Here is a 19492-nt window from a genome sequence, read left to right as displayed (position 1 = left end):
GTTCCTGTCTCAGCCGCAGCACAGGTGCTACCTCATCCCCGGTTCAGTTTCAGCCCCAGTGTGAAGCAGCAGGACCTGTCAGCTCCAAGTGGTTAATGGGGACTGACAGGTGCCATGGCAACTGCTGGCACCTGGCAGCCAGTTTGCAGTGGGTCGGGGGACAGGTGGGAGCTCTGTGTGTGTTTGGAGATGTGGCTGGGTGGGTATTGATGTGTCTCAAGGTGTTTGTGCATCTTGGGGGTTTTCAGCATGTCTGGCTGGCTGTATGTGTATTTTGGTGTAGCAGGGATGGAGTATAGAGTCTGCATGTCTGGCCTAGAGTATCTGTATGTCAGCGTATCTGGGGGGAGTCAGCACATGTTGGCTGTATGTGCATATCAGCGTAGTAGGGACAGCGTCAACTTGAGCAGCAGGTCTGGCCAGGTGCACGCGTGCACATATGTGTGTGGGGTGTTTCTAGGCAGGTAGCAGTAGAATTGGAAGCAAGTAAGCATACACTTGCCCTGTCTGGGAGTGAGCTAGCATGTGATGAGCTGCCTGACTGTGCTGCTATATCAAGGGTGTGTCTGTGGGGTGTGCACTGATGTGCATTGACTTTGGGGCACCTTTGGGAAGTGTCAGTATTTCTGGGTAGCTGTGCGACTGCAGAGCCTGGGATCAGTGTATGCAGGACCTGACCTGGGCTCAGTCTAGATGTGTCAGTAGACTGCTGAGTGCAGGTGTGCAGAGCTGTCAGTGCAGTGGGGACCTAGTCAGTGTGTGTCTAGCCGGGTGTATCTGTATGTCAGCCTATCTAGGAGGAGCCAGCACGTGTCAGCTGTCCATGGTGTGTCTGTGTCAGTGTGCCTGGCAGGGTGTTGTGTATGCCAGTGGGGCTGACTGGCTCACAGCGGGCCTGACTGGCTCGGAGCAGGCCTGTGGGGCTGTGTGTTGGGGTATCTGAGTGCACATGTCAAGGTGTCAGCATGTGTCTGTGCCCCTGGAAACATGTGGGCCAGAAGCCAGAGCTGGTGTTTCAAGGTGTCTGGATGTAGCCAGGGCCTAAGAATCTGCCCGTGGGTCCAGGGGCCTGCCATTGGGGGTATCATGCCCCAGTCAAGCCCCCTGCAACCCCCAGCATGGTGCCTCCTGCTGGGTCCCCCCCTCCACACAGCATCTCCCCCACCACCCACTGGGTCCCTGCCCTGCTGCCTTCTGCCTGGCACTCCCTGCCCTGCCCCTGCCCAGTCCCCAACAGTACAGCCCCACCTAGTGCTCTGCCCATGCCCCAACCTGCTCCCTGCCCCCATGGTGCCCCCTGCTGGTTGTCTTCCCCGCTGTGTACAGCCTGCAGCCTTGCTGAGCTGGTAACTCAATGTCACCCCGTGGCAGGGGGGGGCTGGCGCAGTGCCGGCCGAGGGAACGTTGGTATGATGAGGCCATAAATCAAGCGCCGCAGGGCCCGGGTGTTTGTTTTGCTGTCACTCCCGGACAGAGGCGCCTGTAACAACAGTTGGCCACAAGCTGGGGATGAGGGCACTGTGACAGCTTTGTGCAACTGCAGGGGACCCCTCTCCCAGAGACCGTCTAGGCATCCACAGTCCTACCTGGGCCCTCCCATGTCCTGCATTAAGCAGGGGACAGCTCCTAACCGCTTGATATTCTGCACAGCAGTGAGAGGGACTGGGAGCCAGGACTCCTGGGTTCTGTCCCAGCTGTGGGGTGGGGGAGTGAGGACTGGTGGGTTAGTGCAAGGTGAGGCGGGTTAGGAGCCAGGAAGCATTCTCCCCCAGCTCCAGAAGAGGAGTGAGGGTCTGGTGTGCTGGACCAGAGAGGCCAGAAGCCAAGACTCCTGGGTTCTCTGTAGCTTGAGGGCAGTGGGGCCCAGTGGGCTGGCACAGGGTGTGCAAGTGTCTCTGTGTGCATCTGCTCCTTGCCAGTCTGCACCGACTGCTTGAGGCGCTGGGAGGAAGGTGACTTTGGGGTCCCTCGGGGGCTGCAGTGCTGGCAGCCCCTCCCCTGCACCACTCTGGAGAGCAACATTCATTCCCAATTATGACATCAGCCTAATGGGGGCTGGGGCCACACATGGAAAAGGTGCAGACTCACTCCCAGCAGGGGGGTGGCAGTGCGTGGTGACTCCCCCATGCCCCAGAGCCCCACCAGACACACACACCCCAACCCCATGCCCCTCAGGCAGCCTCTGGAGCAGGGCTCAGTCCTGTCCAACGGGCCCTAATCTGCCCCCTGCATGGAGGCACTGGCTGGGCGCCGGTGCCATAGACACTACTTGCCTGTGTGCCTGTCCATCCCTTCCCATATAGCCTCCTGTCTCTCCCATCCCAAGCCTATTCTGGCAATAATTCCCGCCCCCCCCCCCCCCCCCACCACCACCCAGTCCTGCTCCAAGGTGATCTTGCGCCTGTCTCTTAATGAATAATAAATTGCCAGGAACTCAAGGACTCCGGTGTCATGTCCAGCTGGCAGGGACAGATTGGGAGGGGATAGGGAGAGGCCGCAGCCCCCCCACAGGGCAACCCTCTCCAGCCACTGGGATGCAGTGTTCACCATGGGGTGGCCAGTTCTCAGTGTCTCTGCATGGAGTGGGGCAAGGCAGCCCCTGTGGGGAGCTGTGTGCCAGGGCTGAGACCCTGCAAACTCACCACATCCAGGTAACACACAATGAGCTTTATGGTACCTGCCAGTGAAGGACCAACACCCCTTAGGGACAGGCCCTTGGCCCCCTCCAGCCCCCTGAGACAGCCAGTGCCCCACCTTGAGGCTGGCTAGGGTCCAGTGCTCCCCAAAAGGAAAATGCCCCCACCTCATGTCCCAGTGTCAGAGCCCACCCTGGCTCTAGGAAGCCCCCAGCCCGGGGTCTGCCCTCCTGCAGAACTGTGTCTGTTGCCAGTCTGGCCCTGGGCACACGCGGTGGGTAATTACTTGTTCATTACCAGCCTAACAAGCTGAGCAGATGGTTAGGGAGAATCCATCACTGAGCACGGATGCTGGGGAAGGGGACAAGCAGCCACCAGGCCAGGCAGGGGGAGAACCCAGGCATCGGAGCTCCCAGTCATCACCCAGACCCCACACCTCTCCATAAGCCAGGAGAGACCCCAGGTGTCCTGATTCCCAGCTCTAATGCACCAGACCCCAGACCCCTCCCACACCTGGGGAGAAAACCCAGGAACCCTGCCTCCCCTCCCCGCAACTCTGCCAGTGCCCCCAACTCCTAGCTCATAGCCTCCTGCCAGCCCAGCTCCTGGTCCGGGTTCACAATGCCCTCATCACCCTGGGAAGAGTCCTGGGTTTTCAGGTTCTTCCCCAGCAGGGTAGAGACTCATCAGGAGTTCAACCCACCCTGGGCCAGCAGGACAGGCCTGTGTGTGTTCAGTGTGTAGCCACAGTGGGGAGCACAGAGGCCAGTTATACAAGGGCCCCATGCCCAACCCTGAGATGCAGCTGGCTCTGGGGTGGAGCATGTTGGAATCAGCTTATTCAGGGGCCCTTCACCCAGTGCTGAAATGTGGCTGGCTCTGGGGCAGGGTGTGTCAGGAGTGTTCCCCTTACCCAGCATGGGGGGTGTCTCAGCACTGAGGTAAGAGCTGAGTGGTTTCTGGTCTCGGAGCTGGAGGAACACAGCGTCTCGCAGCCTCAAACTGTCAAGACAGAGCGGAGCCGACCAGGAGGGAGAGGTAGATGGTGGTGGGGGACGGTGATAGGTGCTGATGAGATGGGGGTGCAATAGCTGTAGAGGAGAGAGAAGGCAGAGAGGAAGGCAGGGGGGCGGAGGGCAGGATGACAGCTGGCAGAGCCAGAATGGATGGATGGATGGAGGAACGGACGGACAGACACAGGGGGGAGGCAGACAGGTGAGGAGTGAGCAGAAGATAAATGAGGGAGAGAGCAGGCTGGGGGGAGGGTGGAGGAATAACTGACAGATCCAGGGACAGGCGAGGTTTGGAGATGGATGGATGGATGGATGGACAGATGCAGGGATCGATGGATGGGCAGATGGATGGATTGGGGCCATTTTGTGCCAAAGGCAAAACCCCTGTGGGAAACAGCCCCCGCTGCCCTGCCCCACCCCCTGCCCCAGCCTGTGCCCCTTTCCTGGGGCCAGATCGGGCCCAGCGCCCCTTGGAGGGGCCTGGCCATCTGCCTCCTGTCCCAGGCAGGTGGTGCTTGTCTGTGTCTCTGCCTTTCACCTTCATTTCTTCTTCACTCAAATCTAGGCCGACGCAACGCAGTCCCAGCCCCGCTGCCGGCAGCAATGCTTGGTTTAAGGCAAAGATTTGATCAGGAGTTACAAGCCCAGGGAATGTTTACGCTAAACACACACTTCTGAAGCGTGGCATGAAAGGGCAGTGGGGGACAGGGGCTGTGGGGCATGGGTGAAGGACACTGCCAGGACTCGTACCATTGTGGGCAGGGCTGCTTTGGGGTCCCTGTGTTTGACACCACAACCCCCCCGGTTACACACAGGCTCCATTCCCAGACCCCACAGGCCTCTGCGCTGTGCCCCCAGAGCTCTGGCAGGGCAGGGGCTGCCCTTGCTTGACCCTGACCCCTGGGAGTGGAGCTGGTAGAGCGAGATGGTGAGTCAACAGGGGGCTGGCAAGCACCAAGGACAGAGTTAGTGTCAGGGGCCCACTTGGGGACTGCAAAGAAAGCAGGTAACATGTCCCCACCACCCACCCCCTGTAGGGCCAATTCCCCACCCTTCCCCCATTCCTGCAAGTCGGTCAGTCCTCCCTCAAGCAGTGCAGGGACACAACCCCAGGAGGAGACCAGATGCCCCCAGCCCCCGCCTCACACTCTGCTGGAGGGGCAGGAGGGGCCCAGGTCCCCAGCCTGGTGCCAGGGGGCACCGTGCTATAGGCACAGCACAAGGAGTCGGGCACAGACATGGCAGGGAGCCTGGGCTGAGCTGGCAAGGGATGGGGATAGGATGGGGACAATCCAAAGCCACAGGCAGGGTTAAGGGGGGACAATGCAAAAGCCTGTCTGCCTCCCCCTCCCCTGCAACAAGCCTCCTCCTCTGCCCGTCTCAGTTGCTCTCTGCCCCCCCCCACAGAGCTGTCAGTTTCTGCTGACCTGCCCTCACATAAGCCCAGCAGGGTCCTGACAGATCAGCCTCCTCTCAGCCCCTCCCCAGGGAGCCCACAGACAGGCATCTCATTGAAATCCTGCTAGGACCAGTGCACCCAAGAGGAAGACTGGGGGGGCTTCCAGCAGAGTGGCTCTTAGCAGGGACCCCAAGGCTGGCAGTGCAGGGGTTCTCCGTAGGGGTGCTGCCCCCTTTGCCTGGCAGGGGTAGCAGCAAGGTGAGGTTTCTTCACCTGTAGGTGCCAGCTCTGGCAGGGCTAAGGGGTCTCTGTGGGCCCTGGTTGTGTGTGGGCTGTGCATGAGCTCCACAGACCTGCAGTCCATGGAGATGGAACCGGCTGCTGCATTTAGCTGAACTCTCAGAGCTGAGGTGGGGGTTGAGGGGATCGAATAGGGTAGAGCTTGTTTATATAGGTTCAAGCCCCTGGGAGACTGATGCCTTCATCCCTGCACTGCTGCAGGCACTGCCAGCCTGGATACAAGAGCAGTGGCAGGGCTGAGGGGGACTAGGCCTGGAGGGAGTAGCTCCTTGGGAAGGCCCTCTCCTCTCCCCAGTACTGCCTCCCTGGGGCTACCCAGAGGTCTTTCTGCCTTGGCCCAACCCTGAGTTCCCTGTGCCCACCTAGACACTGAGCTGCCCATCCTGGCCCAGACAGGGATATTTGTGCATCACCAGCGACACCTGGTGGACAGTCCCTGAAATGACCACTCTCAAGTCATCCTGCAGCCCAGGACTCCCCCCCCAAACAGCCCCTCCTGCCAATCCAGTCCTCTGCCCCCCACCACCACCCCAGGACCCCCCCAGCCCAGCTGACCCACAACCCCCTGATAGCCCAGCATTAACAGGGCTCTGAGGTAAGGACTGGGGCAGGGGCCACAGCAAAGCGCCAGGCTGCAGGGAGTGGGGTCAGGGCTCATTGGGGCATTCTCAGCAGGCAGCCCAGGGATGGGGGTGCCAGGGAGCTCAGCAGGGGGTGCTTTGGAGAACACCCTGCTAGAGTGGCTCAGTGGGGGAGCAGTGGGGCACTGCTGGGGAGGTAGGCTGGGGGGATCTGTCCTCAGGGGCCACTAAGAGGCTCTGTGCTGGGGGATTCAGCCTGGGTGCTGTGCTTGGGAGGGAGTCTGTAGGGAGCCCTATGCTGGGGGCATAGCAGGGGTCCCAGTGGAGGAAACTGTGCTGCATTGTTCCCAGCCCAGCTCAGCCCTGGCATGGGGGAGCCTTTCCCTGGCGTTTCCCTGCCTTCTGGCAGGGCCCATAAATCCCTACATGAGCACAGCCTGAAGGCCTCCAGCTGCAGCTGCTGTGCCATGAAATTCACTGTGTTCAGCCAAGCATGGGGGTCAACCCCGTGTTGGGGACTGGGTGCACGAGCCGTGAAGTGCCCGCCATGGGGAGCCCATTGCTCACATCACTTCATGTTTGGCAGGGCTAGTGCTGGCTCCAGGTACTGGCAGTGCCTTGGGAGGGCTGGCAGCCAGGGGTGCCCCCAGGCCCAGCCTTCTGGGAGCTGAGCTGCAGGGCAGGGGGCTCTGATGGGACCCTGTATTGGGCTGGTGGGGAGCCCAACAGAGAAGGGAGGGGGCTCTGCTCACACTTTGGAAGGGGAAGTCAATGAAGCCCCATCAGGTTGCTATGGAAACCAGAGGGGGCTGCAGGAGCCCTGGGAGAGCCTGGGACCCTGATGACGTCAACAGGGGCAGTGAAGTAACTTGGCCCCAAGTGATGACATCAAGCCCTGGGTTGACACAATGCCCTCTTCGTGAACCCAGCCCTGATGATGTCACCTGGGAACCTTTTTACATTACCCATCGCCTCTTGTTGCTACGGCAATGCCACTGACTTATATTAATTGCTTCTTGGCAATGGTACCATTGAAGCTTTCTTGTTGCTATGGCGATGAGCAGAGGGCAGAAAAGGCTCCCTCTAATATGGTGGCTTTCTACGCAACCACACCTGCCCGTAGTCAAGATGGCGTCTAGGGACGCCTGAAAACTACATTTCCCAAAATGGCGCTCGGCCACCCTTTCCCGTAGTCAGGATGGAGGCCTCTTCTCATTTCCCTTTTCAAAGATGGCGGCCCCAGGGCCAAGCTTTTCTCCAGGGCCTCCGGCCAGTACCTATGTCAAAATGGTGGCGGAACAGACAGCTATTGCCCACTTGTAAGATGGCGGCAGCCCCTTTCCCAGTCCTATTCAAACACGCAGGCCGCGGTTGTCCGCTTCCATCCCCAACATGGCGGACGTTGCCCCTTCTCAAGATGGCGCCTCCGCGCCTTCCGGTCTGAGGGCGGAAGTGGGGCAGACAACGTCTGCCCGGAAGCAGTGCTGCCCTGTTCCGCGATGGCGGACCCAACGTGGCTCGGCGACGACAATAGCAGCAGCACGGAGGAGATGGAGGAGGGCGGCGAACCGGAGACGCCCGCGCGGCGCGTGTATGTGCCGGGCCGCGCGCCACTGCCAGGGCAGGGCGAGGAGCTAGTCATGGACGAAGAGGCCTATGTGCTCTACCAGCGCGCGGGCACCGGTACGGAGCGGGGCTAGGCACATGCGGGGAGGGGCTTAGCACGTGGGAGCGGGGCCTCGATAAAAGGGGGTGGGGCTATGGTAGGGGCAGGGCAGGGCCGGAGTCCTGGAGATGAGGGTCAATGAGGCCCAAGGGCAGAGCTGGCTGGGAGTCACGGCCCCAAGGCAGTGGGGCAGAGGTGGCCTCGAAGCTGATCCCATCTCCCCCTCACCCCCGTAGGTGCCCCTTGCCTGAGCTTCGACGTGGTGCGGGACAGACTGGGCGAGGAGCGTGAGTGCTTCCCCCTGTCCCTACTGCTCTGTGCCGGCACGCAGGCTGAGACCGCCCAGGCCAACAGGTCAGACTGCGGGGGGGGAGGAACCGGTGCCAGAGTTGGCTCCAGCCCACACTCCCTTCTGCACCCAGCTAGGGGGCAGGGGTTGGAGCTGGGATACTGGGCTGGGACTCAGCAGAACTTATTGCACATCTAGGGCACCACGGTACATGGGGGAGAGGGTGAGGCCTGGATCAGGGGCAGCAGCTGCTGGAGACAACAGGCTGCCCACCCCATTTCCACTCCGTGCACCAGCCAGTGCTGCTGCCCCGGGGTTGGCCAAAGGTGGGAGCCACCTGGAAAAGAAAGGTCCCTGCCACCTCCCCACCCCTGGGAGCTGGTTGTCGACTGTGTTTCCTGGGTGTCTGTAGCCTCACCAAACCCCTCTCCTGTGGGCAGGCTGCTGGTGATGAAGATGCATAACCTTCATGGCACACGGAAGGTCTCTGAGTCTGAAAGCAGCGAGAGTGAAGAGGAGGAGGAGGAGGAGAAGAAACCCCAGCTGGAGCTGGCTATGGTCCCCCACTATGGAGGCATCAACCGTGTCAGGGTACTGCTGACTCCCTGCCCCACCATGTGCCTTCCTTTCAGCTGTCCCAGCCAGTGTTAATTCTTTTCTTCTTGGCAGGTGACCTCACTGGTCAGCACTGACATAGCAGCTGTGTGGTCCGAGAAGGGTCAAGTGGAGATCTATGACCTGCAGTGTCCCCTTGCAGCCCTGTCCAACCCACAGGCGATGGTCACTTTTCTGCGGGAGGAGCAGGCGAAGATCAAGCCTCTCTTTTCCTTCGCAGGACATATGACTGAAGGGTTTGCCCTGGACTGGTCTCCTAAAGTGGCAGGTGAGCAGGGGCCAGAGGTTGGGAGTACGGAGCACTGTCAGGGCTGGAAAAACCCAGTGAGGGGCATCTACAGAGCTGTAGCCACCACCTCTTCTGTTTTTTAGGCCGTCTCCTCACAGGTGATTGCAACAAGAACATTCACTTATGGACGCCCAAGGAGGGTGGGACATGGCATGTGGACCAGCGCCCTTTCACTGCACACACGGCCTCTGTAGAAGACCTGCAGTGGTCACCCACTGAAGCTACAGTAAGCAGGGACTTTAACTTAAAGCAGTGGTGAGACCAGGGTGAACAGCCTATGGGACTGATCTGGGGCAGGATACTCAACTAGATTGGCCTGTGGGCAGGGAAGGGAGTGGAAGACCAGGCTGGATGGTCGAGGGAGGCAGGTTGTGCAGTGCCCCTCACTCCTTGCACTCTGCCCAGGTGTTTGCCTCATGTTCGGCCGATGCCTCAGTGCGAATCTGGGATGTGCGGGCAGCACCGAGCCAAGCCTGCATGCTGACAGCCAGCCAGGCCCATGACAGTGACGTCAATGTGATCAGCTGGAACCGCCACGAGCCTTTTATTGTCAGTGGTGGCGATGATGGCACCATCCGCATTTGGGACCTGCGCCAGTTCCAGGTCAGCATTGTCCCCCTCATGCCTGACCCGCAGCCTAGCCCTGACCTTCCCCAAGCCTTGTCTCTCTCTCCTGACCCATAGACCACATCAGCCCAGCCCTGGCCTGCCCCTGCTTCTCTCACCCTCCTCCTCTTCCTTCTGCAGAAAGGCACTAGCGTGGCCACATTCAAGCAGCACACAGCACCTATCACCTCGGTGGAGTGGCATCCCACGGACAGTGGGGTGCTGGCAGCTGCAGGGGCTGACAACCAGGTGACACAGTGGGACCTGGCTGTGGAGCGGGACCAAGAGGCTGAGGGGGAGAGTGATGATCCGGCCTTGGCATCCATCCCCCCGCAGCTGCTATTCGTGCACCAGGGCGAGACTGACATCAAGGAACTGCACTGGCACCCACAGTGCCCCGGTGTCCTTATCACCACTGCCCTATCTGGCTTCAACATCTTCCGCACCATCAGTGTGTGACCCTGGGGAGGGGCAGCTAGGGCATAGGGGCAGCCCCACACAGCCTTGGGACTGGGCTGCTACAGCCAGGGAATGGCCAAGTGCCCCTCCATCAGCACCACGTTACCTTCTCTCCTTCCCAGGATTGTTTTGGCTGCTATTGCACAGGATACCTGCACACACACTCTTCAGCCAGCATCCACCTTGCAGATAACTCAACACCCCTTCTCCATGCAATGGTAGAAGCCACTATTGGAAATCAGTGTTGGGTCCCCCCCACCCCCACTTCCTTTTCTGTTGGTGCTGCTGGTAGATACTATTACACAGGTGGGGGGGGGTCTGTTTTTATAGTAGGTATATAACACCCTCCTTGTCGCTTTCAGGTGCCAGTCGCTACCATTATTCAGAGTGGAGTTGGGGTGGGAGGGACAGGCATAACCACATATACTGTCTGGAAAGAAGGGGTGGAGGGGGCTGTCTGGAGAGTCAGCAGCAGTTAGGAGAGGAGTATCTCTTCCCCACTCTCTTCTCTGGGCAGATGAAGTAGCCATGGATTGTACAAAGTAGCATCAGTAGTGTCTCTCCTCCCCCATGGGGAGTGGTTACTACCATTGTGTACAATAAGGGGATCAGCAAAACTGTCTTACTCCACCCCGCTTGCTTATGGATTGTGCCAGCTTCCACAGCACTGAATGGGGGAAATCTACTAGCCCAGCTGGGAGTGGAAACTTGTATTCAGCATCAGGGCTTCTGCATGGAACAGGAGCTGGGCTGCACCTCGTCCTGAAGAGCTGTGGCTTCAGGGTGATGCTGACCAGTAGTTTACCAACCATATGTTGCACATGGGTCATTCAGAATGGGGGGGAAGCAGCAGTGCAAGCCTCAGTTCCCTTCTTTATGCTGTGACGTGGGTCCTTCCAGACCTGGTTGCCACCACTCATATGGGGGTGGGGACAAACCCTCTCTCTGGTTTCAGTTTTCCCATTTAAAGAGGGAACACAATTTTATTCAAATTCCACCCCCACAGTTGCTCCAGAGCTGGTGAGAACAGGCACTACCACCTGCAGAATGGGTGTGGGGAAGGTATCCTCTTCCTGGCACTCCCTTGTCCTCTTTCCCCAAGGAAGTTGGTTTCATCCAACTCCCTTCTTGGGTACTACCATTTGGCACTTCCCTTGGATGGAGTGGGAGACTGACTCCCTTGAATGATAGGAAAGGCCCTGCTCAATGCCCATAGGAGGCATGGGCCCTAGGGCAGGACACTGGCCACATGAATGCCAATGAGGGTTCTGTGGCACAAGAGCAAGGACTGAACCTGCCTGGCCTCTGGGGAAGGGGGGTGCAGATATGCACCCCGACTCCAGCATGGTGGGAGGAGCTGTGCATGGCCCTCCAGGGAACCTTTGGAAACCAGGCCTGTCCCACTACCCATTCCCTGGCTGGAGGGCACAGACCAGCCCTGCTCAGCTACATGTCAACTGCCCTAGGGATGTAGAGAGGCTGCCTCAGGTGCTGGGGGGGGGGCGGGGGGGAGTATGGAAAGGGAGGTCACACAGGATGAGCCATGAGTGCACTGAAAGTTTTTTTTTTGGTCCAGATGTTTTAATTAAAATACAAAAATATTAATTCCCCTGGATTCCATCAGTGTAGGGGAACCCCGAGCCCTGCTGGTGCCCCTCGCTCCTGACCCCTACTCTTACTGTCAGTTCATCCCACACACCTGTCCTGTTCCCGCTTAGGAGACCAGACCCAGAGCCATTTCTTGTGGCATCAGTCCCTAACTGGCCACTGCAGATGCCACCACTGGGGTCCATGGATGGGCTTTTGGGAGGAAGGGCAGGGGCTGACTGAACCACAGCCCCAGCTTTGTCCAATCCTGGGCAGGGCTCTTTGTCCATTGGGCAGGGACACCCCCCACCCTGATCACTGCAGCCCACTCCATTGCAGGGAGGTATAAATCACGACCCCATCCTCACCAGCCGAGCACAGCAGTACTGTCTTCTTGACACTGGTGCCGAGGCGTGCAGCTGCCACAACATCACAGAGTGGGAGTGGTGCCCCTGGGGGGCAGCACAGGGCAATGTAATGGGCATGGAAGCGCATGGGGTCCCCTGGTAGGGAAGAAGTACAGAGGTTGGGGGGGGGGGCGCCTTGGCGCAGTGCCAGTCACCAGCCCCATGCCAGGAGCCTCCCTACCACCTTCCACCATTGGCTGCCTCACCCCTTCTCAGGGCCCACCACTGCCCTCTATGGGGTAATAGTGATACCTTGTCAGTCCCCTTTCTCCATCTATCCTTCAGTAGCCCCCACTCCTCTGCCCCTTCCTCAAAAGTTAGCCCCACCCCAAGCCTGGGCAGTAACCCCTGCCACAGAACTCACCTGGGTAGACAAGGAAATCCCCACCAAACTTGCTGCCACTGGTCACATAGTACCCTCTGCCCCACAGGTCCCGGAAGACGCAGTACCGGGTCTCATGCTCCTGGTGCCCAGCATGAGGCCAATGCCATGAGGGCTGGGTCCAGTCCACCTGTTCCTCTTGTCCAAGGCAGAGCCGTGCCATGGGCAGCTGCACCATCATGGACTCACGGGGGAAGACAAAAGCTGACTCCAAATGCTCCCGTTCCTCTGCAGGTCCTGGCAATGGGGCAGTGTCTGGGAACGCAGAGAGACTGAGGAGACTACGCCCAGCACAGAGATGCAGCTGCCTCTAGGGTGGCTACAGAGGGTGCTATGCAGAATACATACAATGGACATGAAAACTCATGGGGCTGAATAGGACCCCTCCTCACTTCACAGATCCCACTTGGCACTACACTAGGGCACCAAGGTCAGCACTGACTACCAGGGTGTCCCCTGCGCTTCTCCCTGCAGCATGGCACCAGCTCACTCCCCACAGCATGGTGCCCAAGACTTAGCACCCTGCCCTGTTGTCTGCACCCTCTGCTGCCCCACTCGCTGCCACGTGACCCCTGCCCCACTCCAGGCAAGTTTCCCCAGGGATCCCACCTGGCAGCTTCCCCTGCTGCTGCTGCTGCTTGCGGGCACGGCCCTGTGCGATGCGCTCTGCTAAGTTTGCCAGCTGGGCCCGGCGCTCCTGTGCAGCCAGGCACCGCTGTTCCTGGTAGCTCTCCTCCAGCCCCTGCTCATACAGCTGCCTCTCAGATGCCTGGGTTCAGGGAAAGAAGGTAGGGCCTGGATGGTAACAGCAGCTCAGCTAGTACCCCCACCCCAGGGTCAGCATCCCCTAGAGGAGTAAGGCCCCTGCCTTACCCCTACCACCAGGGGCTGGTACAGACCCTGGGTCGCTCACCTGGGCCAACTGCTCCTGGGGATGGGCATCAGTGCTCTTCACTAGCACGGCAGCCCCCATCTCAGCGAGCAGCCGGGCCTCCTCCGGGAGCAGCTGCAGGGGCAGCCCCAGCCGCACGTTCTGGCGCGGCGTCCGGGCCAACGCCCCCACCAGGGTCCCCACCAGCCGGTGCCGCTCCCGGATTTCCCGGGCGTCCTCGGAGCGCCACACCAGAGCCTGCCCCGCCAGCACGTGGATGCGGAGCATGGCCCCGGCGCCCCTGGGCAGGGCTGCAAGAAGCAAGCGGCCCCGAGATGCAGCCGGCTCCAGGGTGGGGGCAGGAACAGGGAACACAGGGCCGCCCCAGAACTGCCAAAGCAACACGTCGGGGGGAGCCCCGCCCAAGGGATCCCGTTACATCATCCCAGGGACGCGTCTTAGAAACACCCGCCCCCAAATCCCAGAAGATGCCGGGAAATCTTTTTTGAAGCACCCTCCACTACCAGGTCCTTCCCGCAAGGGGGTGTGGGGAAAACTTTCCTTAAAGGTCCACACACCCCATCCCACCCCCGGAAACCAGCTCCGCCTGGAAAGGAATTCTGGGAAACCTCTTCTTAAAGGGCTATACCCCCCACATCCGATCCCTCCCGCAAGAGGTTGTGGGAAGCCGGTTCTTAAAGAGCCGCCCGCACCCGGAGGAATCATAGGAAACCAGCTCTCAAAGGGCCACACCCACCAGCCTGCTCCGCCCGCCTGTGGCTACCCAGGCAGGGATGGGGGCTGCGTCGTGAGTGACAGCCCCGCTAGCCAATAGCAGAGTGGGGGCGCGGCTGGGGGGGCAGCAGACCCGGCCCCAGGCTCAGCGGTCGCGGCGCCATGAGCCCGGAGGAGCGCACGTATCTAGCCGCGCTGCTTGTCTCCGTGCCTGTCGGCTTCATCTTCAAGCGGGCGGGTGGGTGCGGGGCTAGTATAGGGGCAGGGGCGGGCCGGGCCGGGCCGGGCCGGGACTGAGGTGTCCGTTGCTCTCCGCAGGGCCGCGCGGGAAGCAGCTGGGCGCGGCAGGAGCGGGTCTGCTGCTGACGCTCCTCACCTGCCGCCTGCACGCGCTGCACTCGCTGCTCACTGTGCTTGGCACCGACCTGCTCCTGCGCCTCGCGCCAAGGTACGAGGGTCCAGGTGCAGCGGGGCCAGCGCCGGGCCCGGGTCTGCGGTTATGACCTTATCGGGGGAGTTGCTTCCCTCCCCCTGCCTGTAGCTCCTTCGCCTCCTCAAGCCCTCGGGGAGTTACTTCCCCCATAACAAGTACTGTGATGTAGTAACAACCCTCTCAAAAGATGGGGAGAAACCTCCGAGCAGTACGAGCGCCTACTCCGGCGCGCCTGCGTCCTGAGCTCGCTGGAACCGCGGGAGCTGGGAGCTGAAATGGGCCCGGGAGCGCGCAGGCGCAGTGCCACGTCTGGCCGGAGCCAAGGCCCAAGCGCGGTTGCTAAAACTTCCTGAGGGCCCGGGTGCAGGGCTTGAGGAAGTTGTCCTTCCCTCCGCCCTGGCTGCTGCCACAACACTGTGGCTCCTGTTTAACTCATTAGTATTCAGGGTGTTAGTTCACACTCAGGAGATCCCCAGTAGAGGCTGCCACCCCTGTTACAGAGAAAGGCAACAACCCCCTGAGCCCAACCAATCTCATCCAGGGTAAAACCCCTTCCTGACCCCAACTACAGTAGCCCTGAGTGGAGGGCATGACCCTCTGGCTGGGATCCACCAGGTTTCAGGCGCAGCAGGAGCAGGGCCCAGGCCAGTCTCAGTCCCCAGCCCTGGCTGCAGCCGACACTGGTTCTGAGAAACCCCCATGACTGCAGGCCATCTGATGTGCACAGAAAACATGGGCAGTGCCCACCAAGTAAAACTATAAGCCCTGGTTAGTCTAAGGGCACTAAGTCAAGTGATTACTGGGGCCAAATAGGGAAGAAAACAGGAACAGGGTGAAAGCCAGCCCACAGCAGCAGGAGGGGGAAGAAGTAAGAACATGAGACCTGCCACTGATGGTCTGGGGCTGAGATGCAGCTGCCTCTGGGGTGGGACATGTCAGGGCTGGTTCTACACAGACTCATCTTAGCTGCCAGTGACAGGGTCACCCCATGGGTCCATCTTGCCCAGCTTGTGTCTCACAGCAGTCACATCTCTGGGCAGAGTATCACTGGGCAACGCGGCAGCTCCTCGGACTCGTTCAGGGGCCCGTGGGTACTCTGGTGTGGTCTGCTCAGTGTCCCCCCTTGAGGCATGTGTTGTTAATGTGACCTCATGCCCAGCTTTCATTTTCCACTGGTCCCAAGGAGTCTGTTGCCATGCCTGTAGTGGCCTCCCTTTCACAAAGGAGGCTTATGGTTTGTCTTGGTGGGCCTAGGCCCATGTTCCCTGGCACATCAGATAGGCCTGTGTCACACAGGGGCAGACAGCAGGTGCTGGAAGGGAGAGCGGACCCGATGTGACCAAGGTTTTCCCACTATTCCTCTCTCACTTGCAGCCTCCAGCATTTAAGGTACAGGATGTTCTGATTCGAAGGCTGTGCCCCTCACTCCTGTACTCAATCGCTACCCATGCCCCTTTCCTCCAAGGGTTGGTTCAGTCCCTTTCTGAATCTGGCTCAGTTGCCAGCTTCCACCACCTCTGGTGGCAACAAGTTCCACACTTGAATCGCCCCCTGTCAAAGAGTTTCCTTTTGTTAGCTCCCCTTCCCCTGTCCCATAGGGCAACCAGCAAAGTCCAGGAGTGTGGGTAAAAGCAGAGGATCCTGGGGGCGGTGACATGGCCTGGGTGTGGCTGGAGGCGGTGGGAAGAAAGCAGGGGGTTGTGGGGTGGGGGAGCAGATGGCAGGAGTGAGGGGTTCTGGGGGCATGGCCAGTAACTGGGGTGACCATACCCCATCACCTCCATCCCCAGGTCATGCCACTACCTGACGCTGGGCTGGACCTTCTCCTACCTGCTCTTCTTCCGGATGGTGACAGTCTTTGGACTGCCGACTCCCACGCCCTACGCCAATGCTGTGCAGCTGCTGCTCACGCTCAAGGTGGGTTGGGGGGTGGGGGAAGGCATCCTCTAGGGCAGTGGTCTCCAAACTTTTTTGATTGTGCACCCCTAGCAGTAAAAAATTTTTGAGCACACACCCCCAATATATGTATATTTATATAAATATAAATAGAAGTTCTATTTTCTTCCCGCACCCCAGTGGATCATCTTGCACACCCCCTGGGGTGCGCACACTCCACTTCGGAGACCACTGCTCTAGGGGTCCGTGCTGCTGCACCGGGTGGCTCTAGGGAGGCACCTACTCCCTGGTTCTTTCTCGTTGTCCCAGATGGTGAGCTTGGCCCATGAGGTGCAGGAGTTCAGCCTGGCCAGGAAGCAGGAAGTGACATCGTTCTCCAAGAACCCTGTGATTGGTGTGATCCCAAGCAAGCCACAACTGATGGAGATTCTCTGCTACAGCTACTGCTATGTGGGACTCCTGACTGGTACGAGGGGCATCCCGTAGTGGGCTGGGAGCCAGGACGTCTGAGGTCCATCCCAGCTTCAGAGGGGAATGAGGTTTGGGTAGAGCAGGGGGCTGGAAGCCAGGACACCTGGGTTCTATCCAGGCTCAGGGAGCACGGAATCTACTAAGACAGAAAGCAGGATAGAGATGCGCCTTACAAAACAATTAAATAAGAGTGTAAGGTGTATTTCCACCCTGCCTTCTGCCACACTTCAGACTGATACAGCTAGTAACTTCCAGCTGCTAATGAAATCATTTTCCCACTTTCAGTCTCTTCTCTCTTATGATCCTGCTTAGGCAGGTCCCTTCCAGCCTGATTTCTTTATGATTCTACCACATGGTCCATCCCATCTCTTCCTTTCCTTTTTCTTTTTATCTCCCTTCAATTTCTTTCCTTCTTTCCTACTGTCTCTTTTCCTCATTTCCCCTCTCACCTTTCTCCTTTCTTCTTACCCTCTCTTTCTTGCCCCACAATCTACCCCCTTGCCACTAAACACACCTCACTCCTCCTGCCCCTGATAATTTCCCCTGTTTCCACCCTATGTGCTCCTCCCCCCAGGTCCTTTCTACCGTTACAGGACCCATTACGACTGGCTGCACCAGCCAAACTCCATGGCCATCCCCAGCTGGCGCCCCCTGCTGGCACGGGCACGTCTGGTGCCAGTGTTTGGGCTGCTCTTCCTGGGGGTGTCAGAGCTGTTCCCACTGGAGTATGTTCGCAGCGAGGCCTTCGAGACTCGGTCCCTGCTTTTCCGCCTCTTCTACATGACGCCTGTCTTCTTCGTCTTCCGCATGCGCTTCTATGTGGCCTGGCTGTGTGCCGAGTGCGCCTGCATTGCTGCTGCCTTTGGTGCCTACCCTACTACTGCCCGGGCCCGCTCTGGGGGTGGCCCCACAACCGACTACGCACCCCCAGAGAGGTGAGGGGCAGGGGCTTTTCCCCTCTAGGGGATGACTACCCTTACCCAGCTCCAGGGCAAGGCTCTGGTTGGCTTGAGGAGTGGAATAGGGGCAAAGAGTGTTCCCCCTCCAGGGCATTCTAGCCCTGATCCAGCTCCACAGCCAGGTGCTGTTCCCCTCCCCCAGCTCAGAGGATGGGGCACCCTGTGAGTATGACTATGAGACCATCAAAAACATTGACCCACATGGCACCGACTTCTGTGTGCGTGTCAAGGATGGGATGAGGTACTGGAACATGACGGTGCAGTGGTGGCTGGCCCAGTACATCTACAAGAGTGCCCCCTTTGGGTCCTATGTGCTGCGGTGAGTCTGGGGTGTGGAGGGGTCACAGGACTGGGGGGCCATATTGTGGGGAGGCTAAGGCCTATGGGAAGAAGGATCTTGGGGTGGGAGGGGGAAGAGGCTATGGGGGGGTCACCTCATGGAGGAGTGAATAGCTCCAAGAACGGGTATTTGTAGGGAGGCTTATGGACTGATGGGGGGTGGGGGTTTCTGGGAGGTTAAGATGGCTGCCTTGGGTGCATGGAGTTGTGGGGAGGGTCACTGAGATGGGGGTGGTTGTGATGACTGTCAGAAGGACATTAGGGGTGAGTGATCAGGGACTCTCAGATCTGCCACATCAGTAAATCAGTTACGTGCTACATGGACCAGGGGCCAACTAATTTCTGAGGGTATCTGCTAGTATTGCAGGGAGGGTGCTGAGAGCGGGGGTGGGAGAAATGAGGCATCTCAGGACTCAGGTGGTAGGGACCGTAAGGGGTAGCTCAGAGCAGAGGTGTCAGATCAAGGCCTCCAGGGGGTTGGTGCATGGAGTGGGATGCTTAGGGCTCCTCAGAACTAGCCCTGTGCCCCCCACCCCCAGGAGTGCCTGGACCATGCTGATCTCAGCCTACTGGCACGGCATCCACCCTGGCTACTACCTGAGCTTCCTGACCATCCCACTGTGCCTGGCAGCAGAGGGTGCCATGGAGGCAGCACTGCGGGGGCGCCTGTCAACCCGGGGACGCCTGGGCAGCGACTGGGTCCAGTGGTTCTTCAAGATGCGGGCCTACGATTACATGTGCATGGGTTTTGTGCTCCTCTCCTTCCAGGACACTGTGCACTACTGGCACTCTGTCTACTTTTGCATCCATGGGCTAGCCGTGGCCCTCTTGCTCCTGGCCAAGGTGCTGGGCAGGGGCCCCCGTGCCACAAGTCCCCATGGCAAGGAGGATGTGTCCAGAAAAGGCCCTTCTGCTCCAGAGTGGCAGCACCAGGAGTGAGAGGCGGTGGGCAGCTCCTGGAGGGAGAGGGTGGCAGACAGGGTCCCCTTCCATCATGAGTCTCCCCCTCTTCCCATGGGTCCCCACTCCCCCAGCTGGCTGGCTGCAGTGAGGAGATACTGCCCCTCCTATGTTGGGGTGGAGGGACACCTCTGAAAGCAGGGCCTCACTCCATGGGAGGGGCATCACCTCTCTTTGGAAGGGCTTTTGCCTCCAAACTGCTTCTCAGTTGGGAGTGAAGCTGCGCCAATACACTTTATTTCTGTCCCCTGCTTAAATGCCCATCCATCCCTCAGATGCCGATGTTAGGGGTGTCCTGGGCTGCAGCATCCACTGCTCCTGCTTCCTCCCTTTCAGGGGCGTTTGTGGGGGGGGGGAAGGGAAGGGATGCTGTGGCCTTCCCCTCCTGGCTCAAGGTTGTAGGGAGAGGGGGAGCATTTCCCAGGGTGGGGCCTGGAGGCAGCTGGCCTGTGTGTGCCTGGGGGCTGCTAAAGAGTGCCTGGGGTCTTCTGGGGCTGGGGAAGGCTGCCCCGACCTGTGATCTCCCCTTTTCCTCTTTTTTTTTTTAAACGCTTAACCTGGTTTAAATTAATGCTGCATTTTTTACAAACTGGGGTACA

The 19492-nt window shown here is 59.4% G+C and overlaps 3 protein-coding genes across 4 annotated transcripts; 2 read left to right on the top strand and 1 right to left on the bottom strand.

Annotated features, from left to right (window-relative positions):
• Positions 1-7380: 7380 nt before the first annotated feature.
• GRWD1 (glutamate rich WD repeat containing 1) lies at positions 7381-11343 on the top strand. Its single transcript, XM_090049394.1, has 7 exons — positions 7381-7612; positions 7832-7949; positions 8325-8475; positions 8554-8767; positions 8872-9014; positions 9194-9391; positions 9536-11343. The coding sequence occupies exons 1-7, from the start codon at positions 7429-7431 to the stop codon at positions 9851-9853; spliced, it is 1326 nt and encodes a 441-aa protein (XP_089905520.1). The 5' UTR covers positions 7381-7428; the 3' UTR covers positions 9854-11343.
• A 73-nt stretch (positions 11344-11416) lies between these two features.
• On the bottom strand, positions 11417-13692 carry TSEN34 (tRNA splicing endonuclease subunit 34). Its single transcript, XM_090049396.1, has 4 exons — positions 13143-13692; positions 12839-12998; positions 12212-12484; positions 11417-11943 (listed from the first exon to the last, which is right to left on the bottom strand). The coding sequence occupies exons 1-4, from the start codon at positions 13386-13388 to the stop codon at positions 11756-11758; spliced, it is 867 nt and encodes a 288-aa protein (XP_089905522.1). The 5' UTR covers positions 13389-13692; the 3' UTR covers positions 11417-11755.
• Positions 13693-13768: 76 nt separating this feature from the next.
• MBOAT7 (membrane bound acylglycerophosphatidylinositol O-acyltransferase MBOAT7) lies at positions 13769-19464 on the top strand. Of its 2 annotated transcripts, none has more exons than XM_090049393.1 (7): positions 13769-13908; positions 14154-14283; positions 16059-16185; positions 16474-16630; positions 17210-17570; positions 17737-17913; positions 18473-19464. In XM_090049393.1, exons 3-7 carry the CDS (start codon positions 16114-16116, stop codon positions 18870-18872), a joined length of 1167 nt encoding a protein of 388 aa, XP_089905519.1. In that variant the 5' UTR covers positions 13769-13908; positions 14154-14283; positions 16059-16113; the 3' UTR covers positions 18873-19464. The 2 variants fall into 2 exon arrangements, with proteins under 2 accessions (XP_089905519.1, XP_089905518.1); XM_090049392.1 differs by lacking the exon at positions 13769-13908 and adding an exon at positions 13919-14073.
• The last annotated feature ends 28 nt before the right edge of the window (positions 19465-19492 follow it).

This window comes from Crocodylus siamensis, chromosome 5, assembly GCF_052110815.1.
Source record: "Crocodylus siamensis isolate JL-2025a chromosome 5, ASM5211081v1, whole genome shotgun sequence".
NCBI classification, from domain to species: domain Eukaryota; kingdom Metazoa; phylum Chordata; order Crocodylia; family Crocodylidae; genus Crocodylus; species Crocodylus siamensis.
This window is presented reverse-complemented; position numbering and strand designations above follow the sequence as displayed.